At 34.3% G+C, this 20,465-nt stretch overlaps 3 protein-coding genes across 3 annotated transcripts; all 3 read right to left on the bottom strand.

Annotated features, from left to right (window-relative positions):
- Positions 1–3,459: 3,459 nt before the first annotated feature.
- On the bottom strand, positions 3,460–7,406 carry LOC21398592 (splicing factor-like protein 1). Its single transcript, XM_010104399.2, has 2 exons — positions 4,908–7,406; positions 3,460–3,802 (listed from the first exon to the last, which is right to left on the bottom strand). Exon 1 carries the CDS (start codon positions 7,254–7,256, stop codon positions 4,944–4,946), a length of 2,313 nt encoding a protein of 770 aa, XP_010102701.1. The 5' UTR covers positions 7,257–7,406; the 3' UTR covers positions 3,460–3,802; positions 4,908–4,943.
- A 1,664-nt stretch (positions 7,407–9,070) lies between these two features.
- On the bottom strand, positions 9,071–11,506 carry LOC21398591. The gene is made up of 2 exons (XM_010104398.2): positions 10,827–11,506; positions 9,071–10,432 (listed from the first exon to the last, which is right to left on the bottom strand). The coding sequence occupies exons 1-2, from the start codon at positions 10,915–10,917 to the stop codon at positions 9,384–9,386; spliced, it is 1,140 nt and encodes a 379-aa protein (XP_010102700.1). The 5' UTR covers positions 10,918–11,506; the 3' UTR covers positions 9,071–9,383.
- Positions 11,507–13,287: 1,781 nt separating this feature from the next.
- On the bottom strand, positions 13,288–15,611 carry LOC21398589. The gene is made up of 2 exons (XM_010104396.2): positions 15,303–15,611; positions 13,288–14,465 (listed from the first exon to the last, which is right to left on the bottom strand). The coding sequence occupies exons 1-2, from the start codon at positions 15,391–15,393 to the stop codon at positions 13,663–13,665; spliced, it is 894 nt and encodes a 297-aa protein (XP_010102698.1). The 5' UTR covers positions 15,394–15,611; the 3' UTR covers positions 13,288–13,662.
- Positions 15,612–20,465: the final 4,854 nt, after the last annotated feature.

The raw sequence follows: 20,465 nt of genomic DNA, 5'->3' as shown, positions 1-20,465 counted from the left end.
ATCAAGACCATCCACACTTGGATACGTTTAATAATTTTCTCAAATAGGAAAACAAACCAATTGCTGCTTTCAAAAGGAGTGAAAATCAAGATTACACTATTTAGATCATTAGAGCAAATGCTAATGCCAATAAAAAATGATATATTTACCACTAAAAAAATTATAAAATTGACCTATTGAGGTCTTATTCTATTTGTTATATCTACTTTTTGACATAATTATTAAGTTTTGAAACTTGTAAAAGTAAACTTTTAATAATAAAATTCATTTAAAAAGAGCAATGTTGAGATGATTAAATAAAAAAAAAAGTTAATATATCAACTAATAAAAATCAACTATAGAATTTGTCAAATTTATGATAGAAAATATAATTTGATTAAATCATCTTCAATGTAAATACTAATGCCAATTGTATATTTGGCACCAAAAAATATAATACAGTGTGAGGTTTATGGCTTCTAATGTATTAAAAATAAACGAAACCACCAAGATTCGAATTGGATGTAAAAAAAAAAGTATTTTATAATATCATTATTTACTACATTAGGATGGTTAAATCAGCCACCCACTATAATTTTTGTGTTTACCAATACTATATTTACTTATTTCTTAGGGTTAATTTTAATTTTAACTTGTATAATAGGCACTGTTTCCAAACGACTCTTAAAAGTTTCAATATGCTCACACTAAGAATTCTAATCTTGCAAACTATCAATCCGTTAGTGCGGCATCGTATATATAAGAACAACATCATATAGAGTTTTTTCTTGAGGAGCTTCCCAAAAACAATTGTGTCAATTGTGATAAAAAATCTGAACTGAGGTAATTTGAATTGATATTTGGATATGCTAATAAATTATAATTTGAAGTGGAAATAAAATATAATTTTTTTGAATAGTGTTGAAAACTGTCATTGAAATTTTATAACGAATCTTAAAAAAAACCTCATTGTAAATGAGAGATTTTAATATAAAATATGGATAGGGAGTTATTTCGGCATCGTTTACTTCGCGGATTTGAGTTTTTAATTCGAGTTGAGATGTGACATTTTCTTAGAGCTTTTCACTGTAGCAGAAAAAAGTTATATGTGACATTTTCTGAGAGCTTTTTACTGTAAAAACCTAAAACTAAAAACTCGAATCGGTAAAATGAACGAGGCCGTCATCTCAATTGAAGTAGAAATAAAAAAATTAAAAAATTAAAAAATTAAAAAAAAACTTATGACATTTTAGAGCTTGAAGTATGAGAGAGAGAGAGAGCAACAATTCGACCGCTTTCACTATAGCATATAGATTTGTATTGTTGGACTTGAAATTTAGGGGAGCAGTTGAATTCAAGATTATGAGTTTAGAATTTCTATTCCAAATGGTTCAAATTGTTTTCTCTACCGAACATTAATTTGGTAAACTTGATTCCTGATGTGAACTTTTGGTTCGAATTTTTGAACCTAACACGGGCATGGTAACAACAAACTTAAAGAGAAATAGTAGAAAATAGGTTAATATGAAAAGTTTAAGAAAGTATATAGGCTAATTTTTAATTATAGAAATTAATAGGCCATAATTTATCAAGTTATAGTTCATAATCAGATAAATTATGAACAAACTTGTCAAATTATGGTTCATAACCAAACAAGTTATGGACAAAAATCGTGAATTATGGACAATAACTTGTCAAGTTATGATTCATAACCAGACAAGTTATAGACAAAAACAGTAATTTAACATATTTATTAACTTATATAAACTACTGCCTTATTAATTTTAATTCCTCTTACTCAAACTTAAATGTGTTGAATTTTGGTTAGTAAATAAACATTATCATGGTGGGTATTTTTGGGATGATAATGTTGCTTCTGCGATAGTTGAGTTAAAAGTATGCAGAGGTTACTTGGCACAAATGTTGATTCATTACAACAGGTGAATAGGTAGTCATATAACTTAGGTTTAATTCATAAAGATACCAAAAAAATAAATAAAGATAAAAAGAAAACATTTCAAATCACGGTGGTGTGTAGTCAAGGATGGGATTTGCGGGCGCATATAATGCTGTACATAAAAACCAATATGAGTAAATTAAAGACTCGTTTAACTCGTTAATTTAAATTTTTAATTCAAATTGAGACATAACTTTATATAAAATTTTTACTGTAATAAAAAAATTAAATATAATTATTTTTTAAAATTTTTTACTGTATCAAAACTCGAATCGATAAAATAAACAGAACCTAAATTAATTGATTAAAACAACAAAACCATCACAAAAAATAGACCAATAAATTGAAACCGAACAATTCAGCAGGAAAAACCGAAACCAACCTTCTCATAGTTCATCTAGGTTTCAAGTTCTTAATTGTCACTTCAAATAGAATCGAACCAAATCGAAAACTACTCTCTGTTCTTTTTATTTTTTTTTAAAACTTTCCTACAATGAGAAACCCCAACCTCCTTGTTGCCTTGACTATGTCATTTCACCTGTATTTTTTTTTTTTTTTTTGCTTTTCTTTTTCCCCTTAAAGTATATCATCCCCTCATGTGACTTTATTACTGTGCCACTTCAATTTGAAAATCAGGTATCAAATTAAAGCGTGACCTATTCCTCAAGGGCTAAAAATAAACTTAACCGCCTTCTTTAAGGAATGAAGGCCACAAGAAATTATTTAGCGAATCAATTCCACCATCATGCTTATGTTCTGTAACCATCCAACAAGTTGTTACTATGGTTTAATCAGTTCCCTAGTGTTGTAAAAGAAATAATGGCCTAATTTGACAAAAACACAACATGCACCAAACTAGAATCATTTTTTTTTTCTTTTTTTGACAAAATCATCGCTTTGTTTCACCAAGTATTTATTGCAAACATATTAGAGTCGTCATTAGTGAAGGATATACTAAGTACTAAATTTTAAAATCAAGGCCAGCCAATAACCCTTGTTCAACCCCCAGAACATTAAACAAACATGAAAATCACAAGTATCGCCTGAGAATCTATCAATAGCAAATAGCAAAATTCATCAGTCATCTTTCTGTTTAATCTTTCTAAACAACCCTATCAACTAGAGCCGGTGCCGTACCAAAGCACAGATGACTTCCTTACTAAAATGTCGACGGAATTCAAATTTAAGGGAGGCCAACCAATGATAGGAGACCCCCTCCAGATCCTGACAATTCATAAAGCAGTGACTACCAAATAGTTACGAGTATGCTTTACCTGCCACCAAAAAAACTAAAAGTAGACATCAAAATAACATGTAGAGTAATGGAAAACACAATTAATGTAAGAGCAGAAGTACGGGTAAATTTCATCTCCCGCACCTACCAAGCAAAAACGCCCTTGTAAAGCGCAGTTTACCTTTTAAACGGCACTGGAAAAGCATCCGAGCAACAGCTTCAGCACCATGTGGTAAGGAATTGGAATCTTAGAACCCTCAAAGTAAAAATTAGAACTATAATCAAATAGTTAGAGCAAGCATAAAATAAATTAAGCAACCCAAGAAGTCAACGCAACAAAAGAGTGTCAGTGCCAGATTAGGTATTAAAAAAAATTCAGGCATAAATGGGGAAAACATTAGTAACAAGACATAATAAAGCAACTGCAATATGACAAAAGTCCAATAAAAAACGATGATGAATTATAATATGGTTTAAAATTGATTCTCCAAGATAGGCCAACTGAATCGCACTTCCAGCCAAGTTTCTGCATAACACTACAGGAAGGTTAAAGAGGTGAGTCCCAAACTTCCAACAAAGTCATGGCAAGAGGTAAGAAATCAGGTTCACAAGAGCTCCAAGAAACATCAGTCCTGTAAAAATTTTACATAGTTCAACAGAGAAGCGTTAAGCATTGTAGAGGCAAGATAAAGCAATTTAGACAAAATCACTAATTTTAATTCCACTAGTATCGATGCGACGTTCATGTGCATCTTCTTGTGGAATAGATATGAAAAATAGAAACTTAATCACACTCACGCATCATTAAGACCTCCTGCATGGCTGTTCAGCTTTTACAAATTAAAAGAGCACCCGTATTCAACCCGACGAAGTTGATTCAGGTTCTCTCACAACACAAATTTTCTTTATGAGAGAACCTGACTCAACCCTCTCAGGTTGAACAACATTTTTGTTAAAAGAAATAACAACCTTCTTGAGGAAACATACTTACATTGATCATAGAATCACTTGTTTTCTGTATATGACGTTGATATATACAAAAGAACAAGAAAAATTCCGTGATGTGAAGCATTAAAGAGAGATTTTTGAAAAGGATAAAAAAATTTACTTGTTAAAACTTATAGAAAGCAGAATAAATGAGTAAATCATGTGGCCCATTCACACACCCCACACCCATCCAGCACATTGATATGCCTTTATAGAAAGATTATTCTCTATAGAAGTTTACATGTCAATTTTTATTTCTTATACTTATAAAAGACTTGATCACTCATGAGCACTATATAGCACATATGTATAGTTTCAGAAAATAGCAACTAATCATACAATACTAGAAGTTCTACAATGACTTGCACATCATGAAAAACGTGATTGAGACCCCAAGTCAAAGTTGTAGCTGCAAAACAAATGTCAGCTGAAAAACTCCACTAGCTTCCTAATCTTAGTATAACCAACCATAAAAGAAAAGGACAACAGTTAGACGCTCAGAAAGGTAAGAAAAAGAACCAACTACGACTTAGCATGTATCTACAAGGAAAACAGATCTCCATCTTAGCCAAAGAGATTACTGAATGCTGCACAAACTAGAGATCAGAAAAAATTAAAATGAAATTCAGAAATCAACGGCATGACAACTACAACATTGTCCTCGGCCACGTCAAAAAAGAAGGAAAATAAGGGTTGAACTTTAATCGCGTGGAAAATTATGAACTAAGCAAAGAAGGTGCGACCTCATACCTGCCAACTCGAAGACAAACTAAGAAGAGAACCGAATCATTTCATCTCTGCCATGAACTTCTCGTACTCCGCATCTGCACCATAGCTTGGCTTCTCTGCAGGAGGAGGAGGTGGTGGAACAGCGGGACTTGGGGCCCAAGGAACATTACCAATGCTCTGGGACTGGTTTGTATTCGAGCCATGTACAGGTACAGGAGGGGGCGGTACTGCACTGTAATAAGATGAGTAACCATAAGATGATGCAGGATATGAAGGCTGAGCATTCGGAGGCATTCCAGCAAAAGTGTTCCCATAGATATTGGTGGGCAGAGACTGAGTAGCAGTGCTATTTTCAGACTGCACACCAGGAGGGTAACTCTGCTGCGCTTCACTTGAAACAGTAGGCTGAGATGGGGCACCAGGTGAAATTGTCTGCATGGATGGAGGATACTGCACGCCATATGGGGCCATAGGTTGAGGAGGATACATGCTTGAACCGGGCGGAGGAGGAGGTGGATAACCAGCATATGGAGAAGGAACAGGGGGACCCCAGGGAAGTGGTGTAGCTGAATAGCTACCAGGTGGTGCATTTCCTATGGGACCACCAGGGGCAAATTGCTGTGATGGATAGCCACCCACAGGCTGGCTTGAAACAGGAAAAGTGGAGGCTGCAGCTCCAGGCGGTCCAGGAGGCACAACAGGCTGTGGAGGCTTTCCAGCAACTCTGACGGCAATAGTTCGACCCTCCAGACGAAAACCATTCATGCTTGCAATAGCAGTATTGGCCATTTGGACATCAGAATACTTCACAAAACCATAGCCTTTGCTCAATCCCATAATCCGGTCCTTTATGACCTTTGCCATGACAATATCACCAAAAGGTGAAAACAATCGGATCAAACCATCGTCGTCAAGAGTGGGTGGCAAGTATCCAATATACAAATTAGTATCATCAAATTCCTTAGGCTTGATTACCGTTGACCCCAAACCTGGATGTGCGCTAGTACCATTACTGCTAGCATTGTTGTTAACCCACGGAGGATTACTTCCTGAATTGCCTGCACCAATTGCTAATGTAGGGGTTTGCTTTGTCACAGACTCGGGAACTGTTCCGCCTAACTCTGCCAGGAAGTTTTGGTACTCATCATCCATCTTCTTTCCAGTTGTGCCCTTCACTGGACAATCAATAGTGGGATGGCCACCATCACCACAAATTTTACAAAGAACGTCGCTCTTGAAAGTCGAAGTACGTGAAGGACAGGCATACTGGCGGTGACCCGGCTCGCCACACAATCTACAATACTCTTCATCCCTAATGGTCCCATTCAAGGCCGCAAGTTCCCTAAGCTGCTGCCTCTTATGCTCATTTAGAACCTCATCCACAGGCTGCAAGAGCTTCTCCACCATACCTGCCGCGGCATCAAGAGCTTCTTGCGTCTCGGCCTCAACCAAAACATGCAAATCCTCATTCTCAGAGGGGTCAGGTTTCAAATCTCTTTTCTGCTGCAACCTACCCTCTTTCACCGATCCTTTACCGCGAATTACAATCTTCGCACCCGTCTCTTTTTCCATCCTCTTCTGGGTATTACCCCTAGGGCCAATAATTAGCCCAATAAAATTGTAACCCGGGTATTCTTTCATAGGAATGTAAAGCTTCTTCTGAAGCTTAGGCGGCCTATAATCCGCCGGCGGCTTAAACGCCGGGTTTCGTTTAATAATCTGAGCTATAATCTCCTGCCTCTCCTTATTCAATCTTTCACGTGCACGATACTCTCTAGTATTGATCCTAATTCCCATATTATCATATATAGGCTCGGGTGAAGGAGACCTAGCTCCTTCAGGACGGTCATCTAAAGGCAAGCCCGAAGACAACATTCGACTAATCTCAAGAAGCCTACTATTCAAAGCCTGAATTTCTGGATCAAACTCAATACCTCCCATGAAATCCGGCAGCTGAATCACCGGCTTCGGATCGTCGTCGGCCCACCGCGACTTCCTCTTCCGCGTCCCGCTCCCTGAATCGCCTTCTCCGCCGCCGCTCTGGCTATCAGATTCCGGCTGCGGGTCCCACCGGCTCCTGCGGCGGCGCCTGCTCGTCGTCTCTTCCTCGCCACCGGAGCCGTCCCTGTCCGTACCGCTGTGGGTGTTCCCCGTCAGGCCGTTTTCGGAGACCAGCGGCTTCTGAATTTCAGGCTTCGTCGCGGTCTCTGCGGAAGCCGAGAAGCCATTCTGGTGATCTTCCGGTGCTAGCGTTTGAGCTTTCTGCTCGTCAGGAGCTTCTTGCGTTTTTTGAGGAGGTTGAAGCTGAAAAGAATCTAGGGCTGCAGGCGGAGGAGGAGGAGGAGGAAAAGAAGGCTCAGGAGCTTCCATAGATTTGATTCACAGAACAAAAAGGAATCGAGAATAAAATCGACCAAAAATTCTAGGGCTTGAGAGTTCCGATTACAGAATTTTAGTAAGAAACGTAGAAGAGGATTGAAGAATGAAGAGGATTGGTCCGACGAAACTTCTAGGGTTTGATTTTGAGTTTCAGAATGGATTCGAAGACTCCAGAATCTGAGAATAAATATCCACTACTCTTTGGAAATACGACGTCGTTTGAGGAAAGAATAGAAGGATTCTCTTATGTGTCGTTTGGATGAAAAGTGAAACGACCTGTAGCTTTCTATCTTCTTAGGAATTTTTTGTTTTGTTTTGTTATTTATTTAATTTAAAAAATACGGGAAAAAGTTAACACGAATTTTAAGTTTTAAAAAATCTTTCACATCATTACTCAAAAATAAAAAAGAGTTCGTTTGCATCAAAATTCAAAGAACGATATGTTCATTGTGGTTTATATAGGGCCGGCAATATGGGTCACAACACGACGACACGACTCGAAAATGACACGAATTTTATAGGTTAGGGTTGAGAAAAAAGATATTTGAGTCAAAATCGGGTCGACCTGAAATTGATACGAAAAACACGGATCAATTCGGGTTGGACCTGCCTAACCCGAACACGACACGAAACTTGTAAAAAACTAAAAAATACATATATTTTTCATTTCATATTTTAAATTTTATTATGAACTTGTGATATCATGATAGTTATACTCAAAATCTTATACTATTATTTGCTTAATTCCAATGGATGTTATAGTAATTTAGTATGTTATGCATTTTAAGTTATTTCTAATATGTAAAAAATTAAATAAAAGTATACAATTTTCGTGTCAATTTCGGATTCACGGGTCAATTTCGTGTCACGGGTCATTTTCGGGTCGTTTCGTGTCAACTCGTAAAGTGGTCGTGTCGTGTTCGTGTTGCGGTTTTTAAAAAATTTCGTGTCATGGGTCGTGTTCGGGTTGACTATAAATTTAAAAAAAAAAACGATCAAAATACGACACGAACACGACATGTGACACGAATTGCCACCCCTAAGTTTATACGTATACTGTCGTTTTCTTAAAAAAAAACAAAAAAACAAAAATTTACTGTCGTAGTTTTAAGCTAAACCATCAAAATTTTATCAACCAGAAATTTATGCAATTTAGTTGTAAAACAAATTTTTTTTTTTCAGACATGATTTACGTTCACGGTCCATTTGACATGGTTTGTTTGTTCTGGAATATCCTTTGGTTTACTCCATTATATCATGTATGATGGTAGCCTTAGCGTAGTAGTTTATTCAAACTCCTCTACACGTAATAAATAATAAGGGACAATTTTTTTTTTTTTTTAAACAAAATAAGGTACAAGTCTAGCTTTGATTAGTAATCTCGGAAATAGACATAATAAGGCAAATAGCGCAAAAAAAAAAAAAAAAAAAAAAAAAAAAAAACCATTTTAAGCGAGAGTTTCTTAACTTGATCAACATCAAAAATTGGTAAGCAACTAAAACTAAAGAAAAATATTAGTAAACGTTTGGTTCATCGATTTAAAATCATGATTTAGAATTATTTTTATTTTACATGTGTTTTTTGTGAAAAAAAAATACTGTAGAGAATTATGAATCTGATTCAAAATCAGAGACGAATACAAAAAATAAACATAATCTTAATACTTAGAGCGCTCTTAATGTTAAGTACCACAACTAATATAAAATGAACTCATCTGTGAATCACATGACGTGGGACTCACTTTCTGCAATGCCCCTAAAATTGCTCAAGACGAAAAGAGAAAATCCACAAGAAGAGTCCAAAGTTAGGCAAAACATAACTTAAGCCAAATATCCCAATGACATGCCGGTTCTGCAATATTATTTACATAACGTATGGTAAAATAAAATAAAGCAACAAATTAATTAAGTAATATCATATTCTACAACCAATGCAAAAAAAAGAAGCACTAAAATCGCCTGCCGTAGAGTTGCCAACAAGTTTATAATAGTTCCTAAGCTTCCTCAAAACTTTATATATGTACCACTTCTAAACAACCAAAGAATGGAAAAACAACAAAAGTATCTAAAATGTGTTGTTACTCTCTTTACAAAACTGGCTTGCTCTTCAGCAACTACCTAACTGGCGTGGAGCCTCGAAGCGTGTTTCTCGTACGCAACATTCGCCCGCTTCCTTCTTCCCGATCTGTGTCTCCACCCATGATCCGTCGTTTGATAGTTCTCACAGTGAAATCGCGAGGCTTTGTACCTCGAATTGTTCCAACCTGAGCCATCTTTGTTGCAGCTATTAGCGCCCCATGTCGCCCAATGATCTCCATAAGCTCTTCCCGAGTTGTCACAGTTGCTCCCCCATCGACGAAATCGCGAGGGTTTATACCTTGAATTGTTCCAATCCAAGCCATCTTTGTTGCAGCTATTAGCGCCCCATGTTGCCCAATGATCTCCGTAAGCTCTTCCCGAGTTGTCACAGTTGCTCCCCCATCGACGAAATCGCGAGGCTTTATACCTTGAATTGTTCCAACCCAAGCCATCTTTGTTGCAGCTATTAGCGCCCCATGTCGCCCAATGATCTCCGTAAGCTCTTCCCGAGTTGTCACAGTTGCTCCCCCATCGATTGAACCCGTTACCCCATCCATTCGAGTTGTAACCCCATCCTTGATGATCACCCCTAATGTCTTTGTTTCGCCAATCACACCTCTGTTCCCACGGAATTTTCCAATTATCAGACCCTCCGGCGTTCTGAGCTTCGGTAACTTTCTGAAAAGCCTCTTCAGTGTCACCCCATCCAATGCACGAAAAGGACTGATCCATGAGGAGGGCATGGCCTAGAATCACGACCCTCTCGCCTTGGTTACTTTCATCGGATTCGGACGGTATAGACTCTCTTTCCAAGTCCAAAAAGGGCTCGGGATCAATGCTCGCATCCCAGTCGATGTTGTCGATGTAGATATCGGGATCAGGCAACGATATGTCACACGGAAGGCCATTGATCTTCGCCCAATACCTGCTCTTCGCATTGTTGAATGCCTCTTCACCAGCAGAATCGTTCCACTTTACGACGCCGTCGTACAGACACATATACTTCTTTGTTTCCAAGAGCTTTCGCCACGGAACTGAACCAACGCGGAAGCAGAATTTCTTTTCCCATGAAGGCACTGGCCAAGTTTCTGCAAAACAGAATAGTAAAGCGGGAAATTCCAGTGAGAATGGCTCTAAGGATGAAGGAAATCAAAATAGTTTACATTAAGAGACAAAAAAGCAGTCAAGTATAAGAGACACAGAAATTGAGCAATAACTAATAAAACAACTCAAAAATCAAGATAAAGCGGAGTATTTACATGAAAATTCAGTATACAATTGCAATGAGAAAAAATAGCTATATAGCATTTTTATGCACAACTTGATCGCTCTTTATCGATCAGTAAGCAAAATAGGACAAAAATTCCAAAACAGACTGCCATGAAAACAAATAAACGAGAAAAACAAACCATCTTTAAAACTTCAAAAACAAACAAATAACTATACAACAAATAATTCAAGAAACTCAAAAGCCAAACATACCTTGAGATGATCTTCTGTAACTATCTGATCTCACTCTATAACCTTCTTGATCACGGAATTCGCCTTGTCGTCTCCTTCTAGAACTTCCCATAATCACCGCCACAAAGCAAAACCCAACCCAGAGAAACAGAAAAACAACTCGCCAAGAAAACAACTTTTTGCCGACCGAAGAACGATCAAAAACAGGAAATTTTCTTCTTTGGAGGGCTTTTTGGCAAAAGGGTATTCGAGTTTTGGCTTGGCAGAGATCGAATATGATGATCAAAAGAGAAACTCCGAGTTTTTTTTTAAATATTTTTTGCAAATTGTTGAAGAAAAAATTCTTTGGTTTAGGGTGGTATTTACAGGCCCGGCGGTATTTTTGATTCCTTCTAGAATTCTAGTTAGAGTCCTACTCTAAATCTAATTCTGTTATCCTAATTTCCACGACGGGGCGAGAGCGATAGAGCCACCGCCAAACGGCGTCGAGTACACGCCGATAAGTGCGCGATTATCGGAGCGAATTGCTTGGAGCCTAAGCTTCGTTGTAGCCGATCTACTAACCAGATTTGGCCGGATCTGACCAGAGCTGGCGACGGAGACTCGATCGACGACGTGAGACCGGATAAAGACGAAGACGGCCTCTCCGACGCCGACCAGAGGCCGTCGGACTCGTAGATCTTTGCCATCAAACATTTGCATTTGATTACTTTTATGATTATGATTATCTGGTTGCTTGCAATTTATCTGACTTTTTCTTTCCGTTCCGTTCACTTTGCTAATTCGAGTTTTACTAAGTGAAAAATTCTCACAAATATTTATCTGACTTTTTCTTTCCGTTCCGTTCACTTTGCTAATTCGAGTTTGTAATTCGAGTTTTACTACAGTGAAAAACTCTCACAAATAATCACATTTAATTTTTTTACTATAATAAAAAACTCTCACATAAAATCACATATATTTCTTTTTGTCAATAATTGGGGGTTGTTCTTTGTATTTTTTTGAGTGATAATTTTGGGTGAAGTTTGAGTTATAATTTAAGTTGAAATTGTAATTTAAGTTTGTATTTAGATGTGCACATTTTAATTATAATTTGAATTGAGAATCTATTTGAGTTTATATTTGAGTAAGTTAAAACTTAAATTTATATTTAGATAGTATTTTAATAAAAACTCAATAGTGATAAAAAATTTTAATAGAGCATATAGATAGGGTTTTATTCGTCTTTTCGTTGTGAATGCATAGAAAAAAATCATCTTAAGTAGAATTAAAACGAAAAAGTTATGGCATTTTTAAGAATAGAAAAAATATTATTCATTAATTTGAATTCGATTTTATAAACTCGAGTTGAAGGAGAAATTTGAACTTGAGTTTAGCCTCAAATTTGAGTTCAAACTCAAATTTTATAAAAAAATATGAACTTGAATAAAATCGTAACTCGAATTTAAACTTTTTTAGAATTTCGTTAAAAAAAACAACCACATTTATGTCTTATTTCCAAGTTTTTTTTCAGATTGATTTTTGTTGTCTTGTAATTATTTATGTGGTTAAATCTCTATAAAATCACATAAAATTTTAAAAATATATAAATTTAACGGTTAAAAAATTAAATTTTTTTTACGTACTGTGTATTAAAAAATCTCTCCTTAAAAGCTAGAAAAGAAAAAATAAGGTGGGGGAGGAAATAATGAAACGTTCGCTTTCCTCCCTCACCCCAAAACAAAAAAAAAAAGGAAAAAAAAAGAAAAGAAAAAAAGAAGACTGATTCGCTCTCAGTTATTGGGAAAGATTTAAGCCCCGTTTATTTCACTGATTCGAGTTTAGAATTCGAGTTTTACTACAGTAAAAAATTCTCACAAACAATCACATCTAACTTTTTTGCTACAGTAAAAAACTTTCACATAAAATCACATCTTAACTCGAATTAAAAACTCGAATCAACGAACTAAATGGGCCTTAAATGGCAGACTTAGCAGAATAGTCGGCCCCGTTCATTTCGCCGATTCAAGTTTAGAATTCGAGTTTTGCTACAGTAAAAAGCTCTCAGAAACAGTCACATCTAACTTTTTTGCTACAGTAAAAAACTCTCACACAAAATCACATCTCAACTCGAATTACAAACTCGAATCAACGAAGTGAACGGGCCTAGTTTATGAAATCCTCTACACGTAATCAAAAAGCTGAACAAATAAAAATAAAGAAATACCAACTTAAGCAAGTTTAGCCGCTTAGATTAATCTCAGAGACAAGACATCATACATTAATAAGGCATGCAGGCGCAGAAAAGCACATTTAAGCCAGAGTTTCTTAACATGATAACCTCAAAATTGCGGTACGCAAAAATCCAACTAAAAAACTAAAGAAAAATGCTAAACACCAAAACTAATACAAAGTAAACTCATCTGTGCGACACAATTTCAGCGATGCCCATAAAATTGCTTAAGACGAAAAGATAAAGAGCTACAAGACAGAGAGTCCAAAGTTGGGGCAAAATATATACTTTCATTACTTTACCAAGTATCCCATTACATGCTTGTTCTGCACACTCTAATATTTACATAACGCGTAGTAGAATTTATAAAAATAAATAAATAAATACAATACTCACTAGCAATAAAATAATTGTCGTCGTATCATATTCTACAACCGACACAAAAAAAATGAAGCACCAAAATTGCCTGCCGTGGAGTCTGCCAACAAGCTTATATATAATTTCCTAAACTTGCTCAAAACTTCTATATATTACCACTTCCTTTTTTTTTTTTTTTCTGTACTAAACAACCAAAGAATGTAAAACAAATCCAATATATCGAAAATGTGTTGTTACCCTCTTTGCAAAACTGACTTGCTCCAGCATCTACACGACTGGAGCGGAGGATTTCACGTTCCACTGCCTCAAAGCGTGTTTCTCATATGCAACATTCACCCCTTTCCTTCTTCCTGAACTGTCTCTCCACCCATGATCCGCCGTCCGATAGTCATCACCGGGAAATCTCGAGGCTTTATACCTTGAATTGTTCCAACCAGAGCCATCTTTGTTCCAATTATGTGTGCCCAATGTTCCCCAATGATCTCCATAAACTCTTCCTGAGTTGCCATAGTTGTTCCCCCAGTGATCGAACCCCTTACCCCATCCATTCGAGTTGTGACCCCATCCTTGTTGATCACCCCTAATGTCTTTGTTTCCCCATTCACAACTCTGTTCCCACGGATTTTTCTGATCATCAGTTCCTCCAGGGTTCTGAGCTTCGTTACCTTTCTGAAAAACCTCTTCGGCGTCACCCCATCCAGTGCACGAAAAGGGCTGATCGATGTGGGAATCACCTAGAATCAGAACCCTCTCACCTTGGTTACTTTCATCGGAGGGTTCAGGCTCTCTTTCCAAGTCCAAAAAGAGCTCGGGATCAATGCTGGCATCCCAGTCTATGTCATCAATGTAGATATCTGGATCAGGCGATGATATGTCACATGGAAGGCCATTGATCTTCGCCCAAAACCTGCTCTTCGCATTGTTGAAAGCCTCTTCACCAGCAGAATCATTCCACTTAACGACGCTGTCGTAGAGATAGATATACTTCTTGGTTTCCAAGAGCTTTCCCCATGGAACTGAACCAACAGAAAAGCAGAATTTCTTTTCCCATGAAGGCACTTGCCAAGTTTCTGCAAAACGGTAAAGGAAATTCCAGTGAGAATGGCACTAAGGATAAAGTAAATGAAAATAATTTATGTCAAGAGGAAAAACAAAAGGCAGTTTGGAATAAGAGAGACAACAATTGAGCAAATAACTAAGAAAACAAGTCAAAAAAATCAAGATAAAACAGAGTATTTACATGAAAATCCAGTATAAAATATACAGTGAGGAAAAATAGCTATATAGTAACTTTATGCACAACTTGTTTGCTCTTTCCCCAGCATAATGTTCGTTCGCATTTTTATACTTTTAGAATCAGATGAAAAATTTCCCAATATTGTAAGCCGTTAATGGAAACTAAAATAAATTTGCACTAAATTTACCAAATATAAACATCCCCAAATAAGATTATGTGCTAAACTTAGTAAAATCATTTAAGACTCTCCATTCAAAACACTCTAATGCAGTTAATCTGGATTTACGTCAAAAATCTCCTCAGACAAAAACTCACCTAGGCCATGATAAGAAGGAAAAACTTTACCCTGACTCAAAATATTAGCTTAGTGAAATAGAAAAAAAAAATCCAAACAAAATAAAATATTTGAATTCGTTCCACTTTAGAAGGAAACAAAAATACACAATCTACAAGGCAAAAACTTGTTTGAAAATTAACAAATTAAAAGAAGGCATTATCAAAGAAAAAAAAAGCATTTCATCCATCAATGAGCAAATAAGACAAAAGGAACTCCAAACCATCTTCAGAGAGAATAAGAAAATAATAACACGAATATTTAAAACATTAAAAACAAATAAATAAAATAAAGAATTCCATAAGAAAGGGAAAAAAAAAAAAAAAAAGAACATACCTTGAGATGATCTTCTGTAATTTTTTGATCTCACCATATAACCTTCTTGATCAGCAAAAACGCCTTGTCCTCTTCTTCTCGAACTTCCCATAATCACCGCGACAAAGCAAAACCCAGAAAAACAGAAACAACCCAGAAAGGAAACCACTGTTTGCCAACCGAAGAACGATCAAAAAACAGGAAATTTCTTCTTTTGGGGGCTTTTCGGCAAAAGGGTATTCGAGTTTTGGCTTGGTAGAGATCGAATGAATGTGATGATCAAAAGAGAAACTCCGAGGTTTTTTTTTTCGCAAATTGTTTTCTTGAACAGAAAATTCTGTGGTTTATTGGGGTGGTATTTATAGGCCCGCAATAAAAAAATTTTGGTTCTTTGTGGATTTCTAATTAGAGTCCTGCTCTAAATTAATCTTAATACTATGCTATCCTGATTAGGGACTGGGTCAAATGGAGGTTGCGGAATGTGGACATTTTTAAGCAAATGTTTTTTTTTTGTTTTTTGGAGGTTGCGTAGTGTACACAAAACATTTTTTAACAATTGTTTTCTTTTTTGGACTTTCCACCCATTTCTATTATTAAATATAATCAAAATCAAATTAAATTAAAAACTATATAAAATAAACAATTTTTAGTATATATTTAATGATTAAAAATAAAAAATTACTGATAAAATTTTTTTATCCTACCAAAAAAGACTATTTTTTTAATATTTTGGACGCAACTCATTTATTAAAAAAAGAAACCTTTTTAAAACAAAAGAAGGAGAATTATAAAGGACAAAGAGACAACAAGTCAAAGAAATACATCTCTCTTCAAAAAGAAAATAAAAAAGAAACAAGTCAGAAAAATAAATATGTTTATTACTTTTTTTATAGACACTCTCTCAATTTTTTGAATCTGGTAATCAAGTCTTTATTTTTCTGTTTATGACAATTGACATCTTTAACTTTTAAATTTTTATAATTAAGGTTCAATAGAAAACGTCTATTTTTTTTAACGATCTAATCATGTGACACTCACATGAGTATTTATTGAGAGTAATAAAAAGTCATTTCTCACCTTATTTGTTTAGTTATATTGATTGTAAAGTCATTTAATATATTCGAACACAATCAACTGTGATAAACTACTTTTAGTTTCTAAGGGTTATTATCCTAAATAGACACTCTAAAGTTGAGAAATGACCTTTCTAGTCCTTAACACTAAAGTTGAGAAATGACCTTTTTAGTCCTTAATAGAGGCTCACATAAGCTTCACGTGATCAAAAAAATAGATGCTATTTTTTTATTGGACTTTTAATTATAAAAATTTTTATGTTGAAGGGATCAATTGTTAAAAAAATGGACTAAATTGCCAAATTTAAAAACTTAAAGGGGTATTTGTAAAAAAAAGTTATTTTTATTTTATTCGGGACAGGGAGTTGTAGTGCGGAAAGCTTTCTATTAGAGAAAAATAATGTATAATTTATGTTTCAATTTGTCCCTTTAATACTTAAGTTTAGAGTTGCAATTTTATTATTTTGTTATTTAAATATATTATATTTTTTTATAAAATATTTAAAACTGTAGACTAAGGTATTTTGTTGTGCCCGCCAATAAAAAGTGATTTCTAGCTACTGAATTTAAATTTCGCAACTTTCTAAAAAAAGTTAATGCAAAAGACTGAAGTAAAACTTGTGGATAAAAAATTAAATTTTATTTTTTTAGTTTGTATCTTGTTGGGCACGTCTATATAGATTGTTATTACATTGATTTCATGCTATTTATATACTTTATATTTTCTACCTATATTGACATTAAAAATTAGTAAAAAAATTGAGATATTATTGTAATAACCACAAATTTGTGAATAATATTTAGACGATTTTACTTTTAGTTAATATTTTAAGGAAAAATATTATTAGAGGTACCAATTGATTATGGAAAAGCTATATAAAATTTAAGAGAACTAATGATGAAGTCATATTTTATTTATGACAGGCCAATATATTAGGGCTCTTCTAATTTACGAAGGTTACTTTTAGTATGAGGGTTCAAATTATGGTGATTTTAGTTTTAGAACTAAAACAACGATTTATGATTTGAACATATAGTCTAGAACATAGTTCTAGAACCGGAATTAAAACCAGAGGTTTGAACCATCCAAAATCAAGGGGGAAGTGGTTTTCTTTTTTGGGTGGTTCTGGTTTAAAAAATCACATCAGGATTCAAATATTAAACCAAAACCATCCAAACCAAACACTGATTTTCAAGAACCATTTTTTATTTTTTGCAAACAAACAAAGATTTGAACCATAATCATAATTCTGATTCTAAAACCCTCATACTAAACGTAACCTAAGTGAGGAGTGGTACAATTAGGATTCGTTTGGTACGATGATTCAAACCATGGCAATTCTAATCATGATTCTGGAACCAGAACCATGATTTATGATTTTAGGTTCAAATCATGATTCTGAAACCATGATCCAGAATCAGAAGTTTGAATCACCTTGAATCAAGAGGATTGGTGGTTTTAAAATCATGATTTGAGCTAGTTTAAAATATCACATCAGATTTTGAATCATGATTCATAATCATCCAAATTAAATACTGATTCTGAATCATGATTCAGAATCACTGTAAATAAACACTGATTCTGAATCAAAATCTAGAATCATAATTATAGATCCATCTACTAAACGCACCCTAAAAGACTTAGCGTTATGGTAGAATAATATGAGAAGGTGGGGGAGCATAACCATGTAACTCTTCTATACTAAATAGTAAGAGAGAAGAGTTAAGTATGACAATCTTTTGAATAGTGAGAGATGATAGTAAAGTATGACAACCTTTTTGAATAGTGAGAGAAGAGAATAAAATATAACTACCATGTGGGCAGTGAGAGTAAAATATAATCATTCATGAAATAATACTATTTACAAACAATGCGCATAGTATCTGTATAGTACTCGAGAGTTTTTCTATAAATAGGAATTCATAATTCAGTTTTTTAAGGCTTAGAATTTCATAAACGAAATTCTTTCTCTCTCTAATTTTTTTTTTTTTTTGTAAAGTAGATTCTAATTTAAGTTTTTTTTTTTTAAGGTCGGGATTCTGTTTTCAAGGGTCGGGATTATGCTAAGAAGGTATGAATTCTAATCCCATATTTACGTTTTTACTATGGTACAGTTTAGGTAAATATCTCATTTTAAGGAATTTTAAAACGTTATTATGTCCAAATTAAGAGTAAAAGTTGAATTAATATAAGATGTTATGATGTCCGAATCAAAGAATACAAGTGAATCCACAATAAAATGTTATAATGCCAAATTACTTGAGGCTTGAATAGCTCCCATACATGTGAATAGTACTCATATGCTTGGATAATATCTATACGTATGAATAGTATATGTATGTGTGAATAGTACATGTATTATATGTGAATAGTACTCATACGCGTGAATAGTATACATTTGGGCTCGTTTAGTTCGCTGATTCGAGTTTTTAATTCGAGTTGAGATGTGATTTTATGTGAGAGCTTTTTGCTGTAGCAAAAAAGTTAGATGTGATTGTTTGTGAGAGCTTTTTACTGTAGCAAAATTCAAATTCTAAACTCGAATCAACGAAATGAACGGGGCATTTCTCTGTGTTCACATCGTAACATGATCCGTGACGTAGTTGTGTGGGTATATACTGTCTAAGTACAACCTGACTAAGGAGATTGAATTTTGGGTGCCTTCAGTCTTTATTGAGAACTTGCTTAGATTTTTCATCACCAATTTAAACACCGTTATCAATTTAAGTCATGTTACAAGTAATAAAATGCACTATATTATTCTTGTTTACACTCCACATCTTAATTCACGGTTTGACAAACATATCACATTTAAAAAAAAAAAAAAAAAAAGAGCTTGGATAAAGATTTGGATAAGCGAAACTGACTGTTTTATTGTCCTCTAAGAACAATTACTTTTTTTTTAAAAAAAAAAAAAAGTGGGAATAGAACATTACTTATTTGAGAGCTTTGGAACTGTTCCATTTTACAGGTAGCATATAAAACATCAAAGGCCATAAATTATTTGTGGTAGGCACATTATATCTCTCATTATTTTCTTTTAAAAAGATGCAAGGAGAAAATTTATAATGGATGACGAAGTAATATAATTTTCTTGAATATTATATTGTTCAATAATCAATGGTAAGCTCTTTTGTTGAAGACCACATGCCTTTTTCATCCCATCATGTGTGGGAAAGTTTTATCATCAATTTCACTTCTATAATACTTGAGCACATCACGTTTTATATGCTGGGAATATATATATATATATATATATATTCAGAGTGATATGAAAATTTTATGAAACGTTTGGTTAGAAAATTCAAACCATGTGATTCGAATTATTTTCGATTTACGTGAATTTTTTGTGAGAGAAAATACTGTAGTGAACCACGAATTATGATTCGAATCAGGGAACGAATCCCTTTACCAAACATGATTCGTTCCCTTAACACTTCTTCACTTGTTAAGTGTCAATTCTCATATTTTTTCTTTGTTTATTTTACTTTTTAAAATTTTTTTGCCTTTTCTCTATTTTTTAAAATTCTTTTCTAAAACTTCTATACAATTTAGTTACTACAATGTGTTTCTTTAAAAAACTTATTTTTCTTACTTTAATATTATTAAAATAATTTATTTTAAATGTGTCTTTACATTTTCCTCTAAGTGCAATTTTGTTCGAAGTGTTTTTTTCCCTCACTTGTTCATACTAAAATAAGTTTTTAAATGTGTCTCAATTTGTTTTCCCGTTTAATTCTTACTATATAAAAAGTGATCCTTATAAATAAATTCTTTTCCTAATTAGACTTCAATGTTCTAAAATGATTTTTCTCAAACGTATCGTATTTTTAACAATTTATTCACATAATCTTTTCAAATATTATATTTCATAAACATCTATGCTCTGATTTGTTTATGTCAAATATGTCTTTATATAAAACTTTTTTCCAGAGCTTTCTTATCTACTATTTTTCATACAAACCGTTTAATTAATTTTATGCCTAATTAACCCGCTAAAATAATTTTATTCATACTGTAAAAAAATATAAGGAGCCTTTATTTTTTCATTTTATCTTTATTTTTTCTTCTTCAGTGTGCTTATTTGAATTAACTCCCCCCGCCTCCTCG

Source organism: Morus notabilis, unplaced genomic scaffold (genome assembly GCF_000414095.1).
Source record: "Morus notabilis unplaced genomic scaffold, ASM41409v2 Scaffold645, whole genome shotgun sequence".
Classification (NCBI taxonomy): domain Eukaryota; kingdom Viridiplantae; phylum Streptophyta; class Magnoliopsida; order Rosales; family Moraceae; genus Morus; species Morus notabilis.
This window is presented reverse-complemented; position numbering and strand designations above follow the sequence as displayed.

What these genes read in the sequence shown, in the direction of transcription:
- LOC21398592 (XM_010104399.2), bottom strand. Translation starts at nt 7,256, where the DNA reads ATGGAAGCTCCTGAGCCTTCTTTTCCTCCTCCTCCTCCTCCGCCTGCA.
- LOC21398591 (XM_010104398.2), bottom strand. Translation starts at nt 10,917, where the DNA reads ATGGGAAGTTCTAGAAGGAGACGACAAGGCGAATTCCGTGATCAAGAA. An exon ending in TTACAGAAGATCATCTCAAG is followed by an intron (nt 10,433 to 10,826) that starts GTATGTTTGGCT and finishes TCTGTTTTGCAG; the next exon opens with AAACTTGGCCAGTGCCTTCA.
- LOC21398589 (XM_010104396.2), bottom strand. Translation starts at nt 15,393, where the DNA reads ATGGGAAGTTCGAGAAGAAGAGGACAAGGCGTTTTTGCTGATCAAGAA. An exon ending in TTACAGAAGATCATCTCAAG is followed by an intron (nt 14,466 to 15,302) that starts GTATGTTCTTTT and finishes ACCGTTTTGCAG; the next exon opens with AAACTTGGCAAGTGCCTTCA.